The sequence below is a fragment of the Amblyomma maculatum genome, chromosome 1 (assembly GCF_055883805.1).
Source record: "Amblyomma maculatum isolate TAMU_Amacu chromosome 1, ASM5588380v1, whole genome shotgun sequence".
In the NCBI taxonomy this organism is placed as follows: domain Eukaryota; kingdom Metazoa; phylum Arthropoda; class Arachnida; order Ixodida; family Ixodidae; genus Amblyomma; species Amblyomma maculatum.
This window is the reverse complement of record NC_139344.1, coordinates 147,592,191-147,607,843: the sequence shown is the minus strand read 5'-3', so window position 1 is coordinate 147,607,843 and position 15,653 is coordinate 147,592,191. Positions and strand designations below refer to the sequence as shown.

Sequence of the window (15,653 nt, the reverse complement as noted above, 5' to 3'; positions counted from 1 at the left end):
TTTTGGCCAAAAGCGGTTGTGCAAATTTAGGCGTTTTATAGTGTCACTTTTAATTGAATTTGTGCATTAATCGTGTACTTAAGCATTCTGACGTTTTCTAAGTGTACAATGAAATACCGAGTGCTGGGCCAAACAAAATGGGGAGAGAGCAGCTAACACTTGTCAGGCATGTTTATGCCCTTTTGCCAGCACCCTAGAAAGCTATACCATGTTCGCTGAATAAATGTTTTTTTTTTATTTGTTGTTAATAAAGGCCTTTTCATGTTCTTGATGCGTATGAAAGGCCGTGAGTTTTGTGTAGAGGCTGTAGGCTTCCCTTTCTGGCATCAAGTAGACGATACTAGAAATTGACCACGCGTTTCTTTTTTTTTAATTAAGAAAGTGCGCTTCAGCAGGTAGTTTAATATACAGGAAATATAATCGCTTGTATATCGAGCCTCGGATGTCGAGGAAGCCAACATAGTCGAAGGAGGCTGCAAATCGTGTGGAGATATGATGTGATGAAATTTACATGGTTATGGCGACCATCGGTAGGGATTGAAGATCACCTGGAGGCAACAGCAATTAAGACTTTTTGTACAATAACTGAGCTGGGCTGATGAGGGGATGAAAATTACAAGGTAAAAAGAAAACTGGAAAGAACATAACATTCCTGAGCATCTTTCTATGCGCCAATAATGCTTCTAGTCCGCGTTTCACTGGATATTAGACTTCTTGTAAAAGCTAGAAGGAATTATGTCTAGCGTATACAATAAGGTCAGACTTATTTATGCCTTTCTTTTTCTCTTTCAATTAATTTTTTTTTCTTTCAACATTGTCGTTTGAATGCTTATAGGAACCTCGTCGATCTCCCATTATTCACTAACAAGTTACATTGTGCCTCGCTCATTCAAGACCTTTTTCAGGTCAGGAAATCTGAGGATGATGTGTCATTCGCAAAACTACTGAGCACTAGGAAGGAAGCAGCAATAAAAAAAAACATAAGGTAAGAAACCCTGCCGTGCAAAATGTTCAGCACGAAACGAACATGCTCGCAATCGCGGTCGGGTCAGCCTTTGCGAAGTGTGCACGGAATAGAAATTTCCTCTGAATGAGAATCCGACCACAAATCACGAAGCCGATCAGCGATGTTTTCCTTCTCTTCTGTGCACGTCCTTTTGACAATTTAAATGAGGAGCCGGCGCGTGAGAAAAATGGCCTTGTAGCATACGAAACAATGTGCAGGGGTGAATATCAAACCGATATCAACACGCTGGAATGCCGTCTACTGCCTTGCCACCGAATATAACACAATTATATAGCTTCTCAAAGCGTAGTAACTTTTCTCACATCCTTATGTGTTAACAAGGCCTTGAGAAAAGAAATTGCTGATGATTTAGCTTGATTAAACCTTGTGTCTAAGCGAGAGCTTCATTACTAATGATTACACGTGGTAAAGCTCTATTTACAGAACAAGAAGACGGTCAAATGGAGGAAGAAGATTCGGAAGACGCCAAGGGAAGAAGAAGACGGGAAGCAAGCATATTCGGAAGTCGACAACAAGAAGACGACAGCAGGGAAGAAGAAGACGGGATGCATGCGCAGTTGTAACCTGCACCCGGCACGGTGACCTTGGCTTTACGTGGCGTAGTGAAACTTTCGTATCAAAACAGTGAGACAAGCGCGTGCACGCATGTTCGTCTTAGCAACCGATAGGCCAGTATGTAGAAATACAATCAATATCATTCCGAGGTTAAGAACGTGCGTGGTGCATCAACCTGCCCGTAACTTTCGTGATCTACTCTACGGCGGCTGTGATTTTCGTTTGCGTAGCGAAAAATTGCGAAACGAATGGATACAAAAGGCGTTGTTTCTCTATGAGCAACTGGGGAAAGCTAAAACTATTTTTATGTCACCGGCCTTTGTCATACACCTCACAATGTTGAAATACTGCCAACACCTGATTTTAGAGCCGTCACACTTGACATCTATGACATCACTTGGCAACCGGAAACGAACACTGCTGAAGATTTAAATAATTCACCTAGTATTTTTCTATTAAAGTTGCTGACCTGTTGCATGTTTGGATTAATGTTTATTGCGTGCCATAGCTTCATAATGCTTGGAATCACTTAGGTGTTTAACGCAGAAAGTTGGGCGAGTTGGTATTTAGACTTAACAGATTGACTGTCAATAAACTCAGTTGATGTCTAGCGTTTGTAGTGTCTGTGTTCTACCTTCGTCCCTGTCTAAGAAGCGCTAGAAATATGTCTGTTTAATCACTTAGGAGGTTTGTTGGTCATTGGATTCTGTTTTTGTTTTTAATTATGGCGTACGTTAGGCACTCAGGATATGGTAATGGGTGCCCGTTGCTTTCAACACAATATTTAACTTTTATGCAAAAGTTTTTCGCATTAAAAACGTCAAACGTGCCAAAAATTGCTAACTAAATGTCATATTTTTATTGGGCACCATTTTCAGTATGATACAATTGCTTCTTTTCTCGCCCCCTCAACTTCATTTTGTATTTAAAACGTGGGACAATTGATCCGACTGCGTCTGTTCGTTGTGCCCTGATCGGCGCGACAGACCAACGCAACGCGGTTGTTCGGCTTTTGACCTGCCACGGAGGATGTGAAGAGTTGCAGACACCTGAAAGCATCGCGTAAGCCTTCGACCTCTAATCGCCATTTTCACGGGTTCAGTGCGGAACGTGTCAGCTGCTCCGCCTGCGCACAAAAGAATTCGGGGAATTTAAAAGAAAGCAATCATGGGGAGAGAAAAAAAGGCAAGAATGTTGCTGTCTCTTACAAAATCTTCTCCGTCCCGGGAGCCGGTCTCCGATACCGCGCCGGAAGCAGCCGCTGCGTCGAGTTAGCGTGTGAACGGGTTTCGTCTCGGAGGCGGGAACGCATTTGCTCATGCGGACGGAGAAGGGTGTTGCATAACGGCGCGGCGAGCCGCTCCGGAGCACCGAGAGGGGGAAGTCACTTTCTTCAGGGGCACAGGGTCCAATAGGGCACCTGGTTAGGCCAAGGATGGATCGCGCAAAGCAATGAGTATGCGCGGAGAGGGGAGCGTTTGGGGGAGGCGGCTCTTTGGAAGGTTAGCGGAAACGAGAATGACGACATTTTTTCAAGTGAACCCTCACCTAGCTCGTATAAAAGGGATCTCATCGGCACATGCATGCCGCACAGTCCTCACGTCCGCCCCATCACCGGTGAGTGGATTGCTCCTTGCAATTTGCCTGAGCCGCAGTCGTAGCAGGCCCCGGGTGCTGGGCTCTCCAGTCGTTTTGGGAGCTTTTCATGACGCACATGAGAAGAGCCCATGACGCCGTTCATTTCGCTTTCGCTTTAGCTCGCGAAGTGCATTTTTTGTTGACATGTCTAATGCAAATGAATGCTCCACAAGCGAGTTACAAATCGAACAGCGCGGGTCACCCTATGTAATGACCATGCCTCCTTGACTGCGCGTTTCTCTCAGTGATTGCTTCCGATCGAGAATCACTGCAGCTGTCAGGAAAATGTTGCGTGTATACGTTATAAAGGATGACACCACAAGCGAGAAACAAGCATCTATGTGATAACAGTGCATGACAGCTAGTGATTAGAGCCCTTATTTTGTGCGCGTGAAAAACCGCAGTTGTGTTAGGTGTTTCTTTATGCCTCTCTTCCATGGTATATAGATGTGCCATTGTTGATATCGTAGAATGCCTTAATCTGCTAGCAAAGTTATGATTGGAAATTAGCTAATAAAGCTTATGTGGATCTCGCTTTTTTTTTTTCTTTGTCACTGAAGTAGTGGGAAGGTAGAGGGGCTGGGAGACATTTAGGGTTTGCTGACTTAATAGTTCTTCTGAACTGCTACGGAAAAATACACATACCCACTGTTTTTTGTGCCGACTGGCAACGAGGTAAATCGAAATTTGCACTCGCGATATGGCGCAAGTCACCTCTAACTGCATAGCAGCCCGTCGCTTCGGCTAACTGGTGATCTTCTAGCTGTTAATGGATTCGCGCCTTAGTCCTGCAACTAAGCAAGGAATATAATACCATTTTTGGCCCATGAATTAAATAGCAGTCCTGTCGACACAAAAATAGTGTTCTGTTTTTAGTGCGGCGAGCTCGTGTTTTGGAAATAACATATCGTCCAGGGAGAATCTTGCGACTGTTTGAAAAAAAAAAAAAAACAGTCAGAACTCGTAAGAGAATTAATCATGAGGCTGCATCTGCTTCATTTAAACCCATAGTACTCAAAATAAGAAACTCTTTGTGAGTGGGGAAATAGGATTTGTGGGGAAACTCCAGTGAAAATTTTATGCAGCCAAGGAAGGTTAGCTAATTTCACGCACAATGATTTTTTCAGTACCACACCGAACGTCCGTGCAACAAGAAACGCTTTCTGATGCACAGTAGCTGTTGCCAAAGTGCCATAATAAATCCAAGCACATCGCACGGAACTTGCAGCAAGCCGTGGCCAATGGCCGTAATGGTTCGTTCGGTGAGATTATTATGATGAATCACGACAGCGAGGGTCGAGGTGTAGTTTCCTTCTCGCTTTTTCTTTTGTGTGTACAAGCTGCTTGCCTACTGAGCGCTCACGTTAAGCAGGCGCCGCTAGGAGCGCCAGTATGCCCTGGATGCAGAACGTATGATGCTGGAGATGAGTATTTTTGCTGTTTTTGTTTTTGCACCAGGTACAGAAGAACTGGTTTCAACAATGCCTTTTTACGATTTCCTTAAACTGGAAACAGTCTCATTTTATTCATGTTTCTTTTCCTTTGTTCATTTTAACGCTCTTAGCTTAAAACTGCCACTGTTCAGAGTTTCTGTACTCCTTATGTGCGTTTTCATTTTTGCGTATGAGCTCTTTTGAGCCCGTGGTCAGAGGGCAAAATAATTACACTTTTGGAATTAGGACCTTAGCGTCAAGAAATATCATTTTGACGATTAAATGGTGACGTGTACTACTATAATATTAAAAAAAAAAATTCCAGATTCTTGGCTACAAACCGTCGCGGATGTAGCTTTCAGTTTCAAACTTTTCAGCCGATGTTCACAAACAACGGCGCTAGCCTGCTTCGCATAGTCATGTCGATTACGCATAGAAAGGTTGTGCTCTCATACGCAGAAAGGGAAGCAATTGCATTCACAGGAAACGCAAAACTTCAAGCAGCCGGCTGTGAGTTTTACTGTCGTGTTCCTGGACGTCAGTGCGTAGCAATTTTTAAAGGCCTACCTGTCTACTTGTTCCTATGTTAATGTAGTTGCACTATTTTAGGGAAATTTTCTGTCTTTTAGTCATGCTATTTACACAATAGAAGCCCCGGCGTCTACGCATGTAGCAATAAACACTAGATCAGGAAAGTTTTTTTTTTTATTTTCGTCGTAATAGCCGTGGTCGAAGGGACGAATTCGGCTGCCCTAATGAATGAAACAGGCCAAATGTGGAGCTTTCTTTATCAGTTATTCAGCATACCTGCCGTTTCTACTTTTGATTTGTAGCTTTTTATACGACGATAATCGCTTGAGAAGTTACAAATTTCTTGCACGTTCACTTGCGTTTATGTGAGGAATGTGATAAGCACGCCGATTGCAGCCCACGGGTTTAAATTACATTCAGTTGTCAGAGTTGGGCCCCACGAAAGACCTTTAAGCATTTGCTGCAAAAGTTGCACATCTACCACGTGTCTTAGGACGCGAAATCATACGTTTTTTTTCAAGGCATCTGTAGAAAATGGGTGCCAGCGGCACTGTTTAGCAAGTAACGAGTGAGCGCATTGTTAATGGTTATTACGACGTTAGAATGAATTCACCTTCTTTACAAGTGTTATTGTACTGCTTGACGTGTAAACAATTCTTTCTTAAAAATGCAGTGCCTACGTTTCAGTCGCCGTATCTGAACAATCATCAAGATGAAGTACGTTGCTGTGGCAGGTAAGCCAGCGAAACTTCTATATTTATTTGCCAATGCCCAAATATGAAAGCGTCACTAAACAGATGATGATAAACGCGTTATAGGAGAACGAGGATCTTTCATAAACAAAATTAAAGTCAGTATATGTGGAAAATATCGCGGCTGTATGAAAGGCGCATATCCTACCAACTAGTCGGCAGGGAGGGAACGTACCGATACTTGCGCTTACTACAAGAAGCTGCACACGGCGAAAATAAGCAAACATAGCGAGGTCAAAGAGATAAAAGTGCTTCGAAAGCGGAAAACATTCAACCCAAGCTATTTCCGCGATGTTGGAAATGCTCCAAACCAAAGTAATCCTCTAGTGCGCATCAGCCGCGAACTGGGCGTAACATTTTCAACTACAGTTTTGTGCTACGTAACTTGACGCGAATCGTGTACAGCCCTTTCGGACGAAAAGGCGTCGTCGTCGCCGTTCCCGTCCGGTAACCCAGAATTAATAAAAGCGTGTCGCAAAAATACGCACCTGATTTCGTATCAAAATTATCGTGCAACCATTCTTTGTACAGCATTCAGGATAGTGCCATACCATGTTGCGTCCTGTTTACCATTTATCTACCATTCAAGTTGGAGGCTAGTTTGAGATCGGTATTAGAAATCAAGACATATATGCACCTCCAATTGTATCCTTTCTCATTGTAAGCGTAGGCACCCACCGAGAAGTGACACACATACTAGGCCTTACTTTCAGCCAAAGCCAAACCATCTAATCATGTTAACGCTCCGTAAAACTATGTGCCAGTCTCTCAAGGCCAGGTATTCGGGGCATGAAAAGGTGTTAAAGGCGCTATCGTGTCTACCTTTAAGTGAATGTTAAGCGTCCTTCAATATTTTTTTTAAGTTGCATGTAAACGTTTGCCATCGCGAAGTGACAAATGAATGTACGCCTCGTTCACTGGATGGCCCTGTGACAAGCACAAAATTTGTTACCAATTTCCATTCCGCTTGAAGAGAGCATTTCGAAAGAGTTTGAAAGAGTTGATTTGCCGTACCGTCTCAGTTGAGTGCGTACGTCTATGTTTGCATATTCGCTTTGGCGTTGGAAACAAAACGGAATGCGTTAATCGCTGAACTAACGAGAAAACATAATATGAAGCGAAACTATGAAACCGGGTGGAACTCGCGAATTATTATTCAAAATGACAACTTTCTTGACTGCAGTATAGCTGTCAATCATGGTACGCACAAACCCAAGCATAGGCAACGGAGTACTTATTAAACTACGCATTGTTTCGGATTTTGGACTCAGGCTATTTAATATTAGCTCTTTTTCGCAAAGCAGAGGCTTGTATGTGAAATACAAAATTATGTGCGTGATTAAAATTAAGCTTTACAAATTTCATAAGTATGGCGCTGATTGGCGCGTGAAATCTACCTGTGCGCATAAGTTATGCAGTCTGGGGTGTACGAAATCCTGTGGTCTTTTTCGTCGTCAGACAACCAATTAACTAAAACACAATAATGAACTTCTTATCTACTGCAGCTATCGTGAATGCATGTATATTGAAAACACAGAGATGGTTGCATTTCGAGACTACTCCATTTGATAGAATTCTGCTCGAGCGTGCGCGTACGGAGATTTCGTCCCGTACGCTTCCAATGCTTTCGCATAATCACGCATGCGTGCGAAGCGACGTCAGTCGACGCCAAGCACCTCCCTAGTGTCACGCAGCAGTTGCGTCGGGCATATCTTCCATTTTGGTAGGTGCATGTGTGCATGTGAAAGGGAAACGGTTATCTATTTCTCCGGTTGCTCAACAAAACGCCGCATAAAGCCAGAAAGAAATAGATGCCAATTGGCCCCTCCATGAACCCATGGAACCCATGCATGCTAGGAAAAATCTACCGAATGTAGCTGTGGTGAAGTACTCTGCACAACGTAAAATGTTCATTAATCGATGTCAGTTAATTATATATCTGATGGGGGCAATCAGTCCCTCAGTTTGTACCCCCTGGCCACATATATTTGCAGTGGTGGATTTCACGCAGCCCCTAGAGGCTAATTTTCAGAAATCTGTAAAACTTAATTTTGAGCAACATGTACAACAAGAACGCCAGTTTCCACAGATCTTACGCGTGGGGCACCCTTAAGGCTAAGATCATAACGAACTGTATAGTCATACATTTGTTGCTAAAAGAATGAGTAACATGAAGGTTACCAACCGTGTTATCTTGGTAACTGTTTAGAGATGCAGGTTTTGACAGTCATTTAGTATATTTTTCTACATCTAGAATGCTGCTAGGATTTGTAGAAGGAAAAGTTTCAGGCCTTAAGTACAATAATACAATTATACAAATGCCAAGAGGTACTGAAGAGTCAAGAGACGAATAAAATTATGAGGGACTTTAGCTACTAAAGTAGTGAAAGGCGAAAGCATTGCCTACACAACGTCTAGAAAGGTTTAAGTTTAGATCAATAATCAATCATTAACTAATCATTACTTTATCGCATTAATTAGTCAGTAACTACTCTAATTAACTAGACATTAACTCCTAATTAATTAAAACAATTAGTATTTGATCAGTAATTGATCACTGATTGGCATATGGCCATATACGGCATGCATTCGCGCATACTGTGGTGGTTCTCTGTGATTGGTAGAGACCTCCACGACGTCATGACGTCTCAACCTATCAGAGGCGCCGCAAAAGCGGGACGCATTTCGTCCACGACAACGATGAGGCATTAAAGGCTTTCGTCTTAAAAGAAACCAGGTGACAGGGTATTTATTTCCCCGAGGCTTGTGCTGTACCTTTCGGGGTGATAAACGAGTAACAATGAAAACTTTACTTTATACACGGGCATTGATTTAACATAAATTAATGGCGCAAGAGGAGTGTGCATCTACAAGTTTATTCATTCTAGAAATGATGAAGCTTTCGCAAGGTAACTAGTGCAAAAGACAAGCACAGAAGAGAGACGGACGCCACGAAGATGCTTCGCTCCACACTGCCATGACTCTTGCCTTCGGAGGGCGTTAGGCGTTTCATATTGAACATATCTCGCGCCATGAGAATTTCTCTCTGCTGGCAATGCATACAAATGCAAACACCGTGCAAATTGCTCTTCTCAAGTCGTTCGTACTCACTATAAATTAATCAGTGTAAGAAGTGAAGTTGCTTTTAATTTAAAGAAAAAAGAAAACAAGTACGCCTCTGTCGAAAATACACACCCTGAGAGGTTCACCGCAGAGTCCTGTTGTAGAGCTCTCTATAGCACCCTTAGAAGTCTAAAGCTGTGGCCGACAAGGATGAGGGTGCATTTTCCTAAAAAATTCACAACGCTGGCCACGCAAATTGTGTCGGACTGCATGAACAAGAACAAAACCTGGCAGACTGCACATTTTTGTCAAAAGGGTATTGTCATCTCGTCTCAGTCCTTGCCTTTTTGGCACTGCTGCCTTTTCAGACATGTGCCAAGACGAGCAGTTCACCCCATCAATACGCAAATATACACAATATTTGCGTATACATATACACATTTGCGTATATACACAAGAGCTCACAATATACAAAGCTTTCGTGAGTTTTTCATGTCTGTAAGAATGAATGTTCGGTGTGTTTCATAACAGCAACTTATGAAATTACAGCAGGCGCAAAATGCAGCGCGTGAATCAATTAAAAAACTCTCCACAGCGAAGAAGGTCGTTTCGGCAATGTAGCAGCTACACGCGTAAATTTATGAAGCTCAAAATAACAGCTGATGCCAGATACGTTTTTCTTGAACACTTATCAGGCCAGCTATGCAAGTTGCCGCGCTTAATCGGTGGTCATAATGGCTGCATGAAATGTTCTCTGTATTTTGCAGTTGTTGCCCTTATCGCCGTGGCTGTTGCTCTACCAAGGGTAAGTAACGTGACAGCGATTTACTACATTACCGAAGGGCTCATACCACGACCCCAGCTAAATTGCGGCTTTTGATTGTATTGAAACGGGTTGAACACAACATATTCTGTTAATATTTTGGGCTGTTACTGATCAGGTCTCTATCCATGTAGTTTGATATCCAATTAACAGGCGCTCGTACGTATCTATTATCAAAAAGATTTCAGGACTGCACGAACTACTTTGGTGTAAACCGCAGAAGAAGGTTGCGTGGAGTTTAAAAGAGCAAATTTTGGGGAATTTTGTAATGTACACAGTGAGCAATAGTTCTCGATTGGTGGAACGATTCAGTTTCTTCCTAATCGATCTTGCTTAGGCTGGCTAGTCGGCTTGTACACTTTCTGTATGTAGCTCCCTGCTTTCATTTAGATACACTAAATTTTTCATACTGTGTTTCTAAGGGCAGAAAATACTTTACAGGAATTTGTTCTTCGTTTGTAGTAAAAAAAAAAAAAATGCGACAGTAGAACTCAAAGAAGGCAGTAAAATTGAAAGATTGCAAGCTTTGCCTCATTTTCGTTTAATTAAAAGCATTTTCACTAGAGCACAACATGTAATTAACAATTTTTTCAAATGGCTTTTGTTCTGCCATCCGACGTTCGTATGCAAACGCTGTTTACTCCCTGAAGGTGCTTTCCTCACACTTCATGTGAACCATTGCTACAAGTGGACAATGGGGACAACTGGTGTCCTTATCAATATATAATAGCATTATAAAGACAAAAAGATCGTTTGAACGGACGCGGAGCTTAAAGAAAAAACTAAAAAAAAATAGGCGTGTCTTCATTACTAGGCGATTTCGCAAGTAAACTACATGCGTCGACGTCGCATTCTTTGGGGCAAAGACCAAAGGACACGCTACACCGCCATTCAATCGAAACGTTGGCGACCGGTTTTTCTCAGTGTGGCCGTCACGAGTTGGAATGGAATACCGAAGGAATTTTTTTAACTGGATACGTGTGTCTGCCGCCTTCTCTGCCGCCTCATCTGTTAGCGCTGCTCGGTCTTACGACAATTCTGTCATCCCTTATTTTTTTTTTTTTGCCACAAAAAAAAAAAGAAATAATAAAGAGAAACACGTTTACGTCCTCGTAAAGTATCAGGTAATCAGTGTTTACTCGCAAAAATTAGCGTGAGTAGGCGTTAATGCGCATGCTTTCCGTATGTTGAAGATAAGCACGGATAATTTTTTACTTTGTGCAGAGCAAGCGAGCAGCCTACGAGCTCCCGGATGGTGTCGAATTTATTGTTGGTTCTGTGAAGACTTCGTTTACCTGTCCTGCTAAGAACGGCTACTTCGCCGACGTGGACAACAACTGCCAGATCTTCCATGTGTGCAACGTTGTTCCCAAGGATGACGGCAGCACCGAGGTGCAGCAGTACAGTTTCTTCTGTGGCAACCAGACGGTGTTCAACCAATTCTCGCTCACTTGCGCCTTCCCCGAAGACGCTGTGCCTTGCAGAAGCTCTCCCGACTTCTTCTACCTGAACGACAAGATCGGCCAGGAGAAGGTCTTCCTCCATGACGACTCCGACGTAGCTCGCGCCATACCGCTCATTCCGCGGTACCAGCAGGCTGCTTTCAAGGCCTAGGGCGCAGTCGTTTCAGACGCACAATGAAGCTTAAAGAACGAACCCACGCACAACGACCTGTATATGGGGTCACAACATGAACGTTCTGGTCTAATGTGGCTCGCAGAGCTCGCTGTCACGAGACGTTAATTCTATCACTCTCGTCTCCAACAACTCCGCGCACCCAACAAAGCGGCATCGGGCACTGTGGCCATGCTCGAGAATAAAAAAAAAAGTTATAGTCCCAAGTATGTTCAGCATCCGTTTCACAGGAAGTGCATTGATTCTGTCTCAAGCGACATGTCGAGATACACGGGAATTGAGATGCCACGCGATGAGTCAGGAGGTTAATTTTGAAAGGCGGGAAAAAAGAAAAAACAACAACTATTGAGAGGTTCGAGAAACCGTGATCCAGTCCGCACCTACAAGTGGCATCTTTGTCTGTGCCTCCATGTTATTGCCGCGACTGCTGTTCTCATCGAAAATGCACACGAGACACTTTAGACCCGGACGTTAATGCTGGCAACCTGACACTTGTAAAACCCTTATCACCGCTCTTGAATGGTGATCGAAGTTTTATAGTAGCTTTAAGACGTTTTTCATTTTGGTGTCGGTACATGAATTTCCGCACGTTATAAGCCAAAACTATTCCAGCCTGTGGTGTGGCCAGTCAGTGTAACCCACTCGTAACTTATGCGATACTGAAAGGTGCTGTTTATGTTATTTTTCGCATTGAGTATTGATTTTGTGCGCTTACAAACTCGTGTGTTGGCAAGCGTCGATCTTATTCGGTCAGAACTGAGTGCCCAGTCTTTCCCCTTAAAGGTGTGTGCTTCTTGCATTCTGTCATGTGAACCTGCGCGGCCTGGTCTAGAAACTGACTTGGACTTCTCTCTTTGCCGTGAGTTTGACGTTACGGAGGCTTCACTGTCATTTCCAACCAGAGGCGATCTCCTCGTCCTTCTCGCCGAAATGTGGTTTAAGTAGCATGCCTTCAGTTCGTGGGTGCTTATTTATGTCCATGCAAATATTCCTCTGCTCACCTTCTTACCTTCACTGGTAATTTCCCTCTGTTTTAACCTAGCTCAACTTATTCGCATGCATGAATCTTATATGGTATTTCATTACGTGGCATTAGCTCCCCAGTATGATATAATCTTATTATATTAAATAGCTTCACATGAAGCTGTAATTTCTCGGGCATTCTTTTTCCTCGTTTAGCGGATGTGCACAATGGCCTGCCTTTGCATTTACGCGTCTTTGCAAGTTGCATTTCTATGGAGCTTATGGTGAAAGATCGCGCACGCTGTGCTTTGATTCTGGTGTTGCCTGGTTCCCTGCGTACAAATGTATATATATATATCCAACGAGGAGCATTGCCGCATATGGACAGCGTCGAGTTTATGTACATACCTAAGACGTACGTTGTTTGTCATGTTCAACTCCGTCCTTCGAAGATCACCTTTCACGGCATCTTTCCATTGTAGCCCCTTTCTTGCCAATAAATAGCAGCACATGCCTTGTCTGTTTCTCTCTTGTGCAAGATTTTCAAGCTGAGTTTCAATGCGGATGTGAAAGCTTCAAGCTATACTTTTCGCGCCCTGCACGAAGGACTAAGTCGGTAATCGTCTTACGCGAGCACTAAAATTGCGAAGAACATGTTTTCTTTTTTGCCATTACTATTTGGCGACACAAATGAGCAGTTTTAGTAAATTGGGGCATCGTAAACATGACATTGTTGTTAGCACGCTGTGGGTTCCATCTGCCGGCGCAGTGTATAATCGAGGTGAGGACACCGCTACAATGTAAGTTCAAAAGAAGCGAACAAAAATAACAAAAGCTCGCGGTATGCGCTCAGTCTTCAAAGACGTGAAGGAAAGGAGTATGCTGCTGCCGTGCTGTCAAGATACCAGCCATGCGTGGAGGTAGAGCACTCGCATCCCGCACAGGAGGCTTGGAGCGAATTCCAATGCAGCCGCGTTCTCATTGCATTGAGAAAAATCATCGGGGTGTTAATAAAGTTCTTAAACGGGAAATAATCGCGTACAAAGGACACGGCCAAGCGCTATCAACTGACGCTTTACTGCATGATCAGGTGCAAATATATACACTCCCGAAAATGCAGAAGGAAAGGAAATAACAGTCACACCCTCACCCGAAACGTATACTTAGCTTGTGCCGGCGCAACTATAGTTCGCGGTAATTTTAAGCTCTCTTAATGACAAAGATATGGACGGCGTGCTAACACATCCGGTCCCTGCTCGCGCACGCAATCTTAGACGCTTTGACAATATCTCGAGTCAGCTGGGCGCGGTGAAAATAGATTACAACAGTTCCCTCGAACATCGGTCGGAAGGGAGGCTTACTCTCACACGCTCTGCAATGCTCGATCAAATATGCCAGTCAACACTAACACTGCTGACTTTCTTTACGTGCTGTTTTAGCGTATATTTAGCATCTGCCCGTTTGCCTGATGTGGACTTTGCTGCTCGACAGGGGAATCTTGTAGACCACCCCCTGCCGACAAGGGACAAAGGTCTTCCTGTGCCTCGTACAGGTATGCAACAGATCAAAATATTGGCATGGAAGTGGCACGGTTGGAGGCGGCGAGCTTTCCTAGACCAGTTATAGCTTCAGTAGCAGGAATACTGAACAGCAAAAGGAAGGAAGCGTCACGATTGAGTGACAAAAAGCAGTGGACAAGAAAAAGAAAAAAAAAAAGAGAAAAGTTAATTATGATACCTTCCATACATAAAGTTTCACACAACTTAGGAAAGTAGGTTTGCGGTCACATGTGAACGTAGTATTTACGGCCCCTGACAGATTGTAGAGATGGTGCAGAATGACTTGCCGTGCTGAGAAGCGCAAGACAGGCTGTGCTATCAAGCACAGGAAGACCTTTGTCTCTTGTCGGCAGGAAGTGGTCTACAAGATTCCCCTGTCGTGTGGCGAATTCTACATCAGGCAAACGGGCAAACGCTTAAATGAACGCCTGAAAGAGCACGTGAAGAAAGTCAGTAGTGTTTGTGTTGACGGGTATTTGGCATACCGGTGTCACACGGACACATAGGTAACGATCGTGATTGAAGTTTCAACGGTTGAGATGGACCGTCCTACACGCGCCCACTCGATTCCGATCGATAAGTTAGATTGCCACACGAGAGATGGCACTGCGCGCCCAATGAACATCGTGATATGTTTGTAATTTATATATATAGGCGGAGAGCAAGGCGTCCGTGTGCTGTACGATGTCAGTGCACGTTAAAGAGGCCCAGGTGGTCGAAATTTCCGAAGTCCTCTTCTACGGCGTCTCTCATAGCCTGAGTCGCTTTGGGAAGAAAGTTAAACCACACAAACCAAACCAACCATATATATATATATATATATATATATATATATATATATATATATATATATATATATATATATATATATATATATATATATATATATATATATATATATTGTCACGTGGTGGTAACAAGGCCGGAAACACCAAAAGAGAAGACAGGCGTAATCATACTGAAATCAACTCTTTATTGGGCTGACTTGCGACCGCAAAAGAACTACACAACTCGGCGGCGGCGATAGCAACAAACGTGCTCTCTGGTCGTCGGACAAAGAATTCCCGTTTCACTCGTCAGCGCTCAATTTAAAAGCGGCTAAGAAACATCGAGATAAAATCGCAGACAGTGACTAGCATAATCGGGAAAATTGTAGAAATAAAAGCGCGTGGCTGGAATCCTTCGAGATACATCTCGAATCACCTGCCGCAAGAAAGGAAATGATAAAGCCGCGTCTCGCGACAATGAGCATGAACAAGCAAAGAATACAGAATCGATTCGCTCGCTCGATTCACAATGATAAGACCGCATGCCTGCGGCTGTCGAATAAGAACAAATTAACATGGTTCGCGGCAATATATATTGGTTGGTCGGTTTGTTGGGTTTAACGCCCCAAAGGGACTCAGGCTATGATAGATGGCGTAGTGGAGGGCCCCGGAAATTGAAATTTCGACCACCCGGGTTGCTTTAATCAATATATATATATATATATATATATATATATATATATATATATATATATATATATGTGTGTGTGTGTGTGTGACATGGCACCAGGCGACTAGCACATGTGAGAACTAGAACTGACAAACATGGCCGGGCTTGGGACTTAGTCGAGCCGCATGTTTGTTTACCACTGCCAAATCATGCACATGGTGTTGAGAGTTTGAACAT

At 43.4% G+C, this 15,653-nt stretch overlaps 2 protein-coding genes across 3 annotated transcripts in view; one reads left to right on the top strand and one right to left on the bottom strand.

Annotated features, from left to right (window-relative positions):
* Positions 1-3,180: 3,180 nt before the first annotated feature.
* On the top strand, positions 3,181-12,898 carry LOC146204281 (uncharacterized). Of its 2 annotated transcripts, XM_084586374.1 has the most exons (4): positions 3,181-3,199; positions 5,858-5,918; positions 9,767-9,804; positions 11,047-12,898. In XM_084586374.1, the coding sequence occupies exons 2-4, from the start codon at positions 5,897-5,899 to the stop codon at positions 11,434-11,436; spliced, it is 450 nt and encodes a 149-aa protein (XP_084442500.1). In that variant the 5' UTR covers positions 3,181-3,199; positions 5,858-5,896; the 3' UTR covers positions 11,437-12,898. The 2 variants fall into 2 exon arrangements, with proteins under 2 accessions (XP_084442500.1, XP_084442499.1); XM_084586373.1 differs by lacking the exons at positions 3,181-3,199; positions 5,858-5,918 and having other exon boundaries at positions 9,742-9,804.
* A 1,305-nt stretch (positions 12,899-14,203) lies between these two features.
* The window catches only part of LOC146204280 (uncharacterized), a 54,853-nt gene continuing 53,403 nt past the window's right edge, over positions 14,204-15,653 (bottom strand). Inside the window, exon 5 of the mRNA XM_084604660.1 lies at positions 14,204-14,321. Coding sequence (XP_084460786.1) covers positions 14,204-14,321 — 118 coding nt within the window. The remainder of the gene's footprint in view (positions 14,322-15,653) is intronic.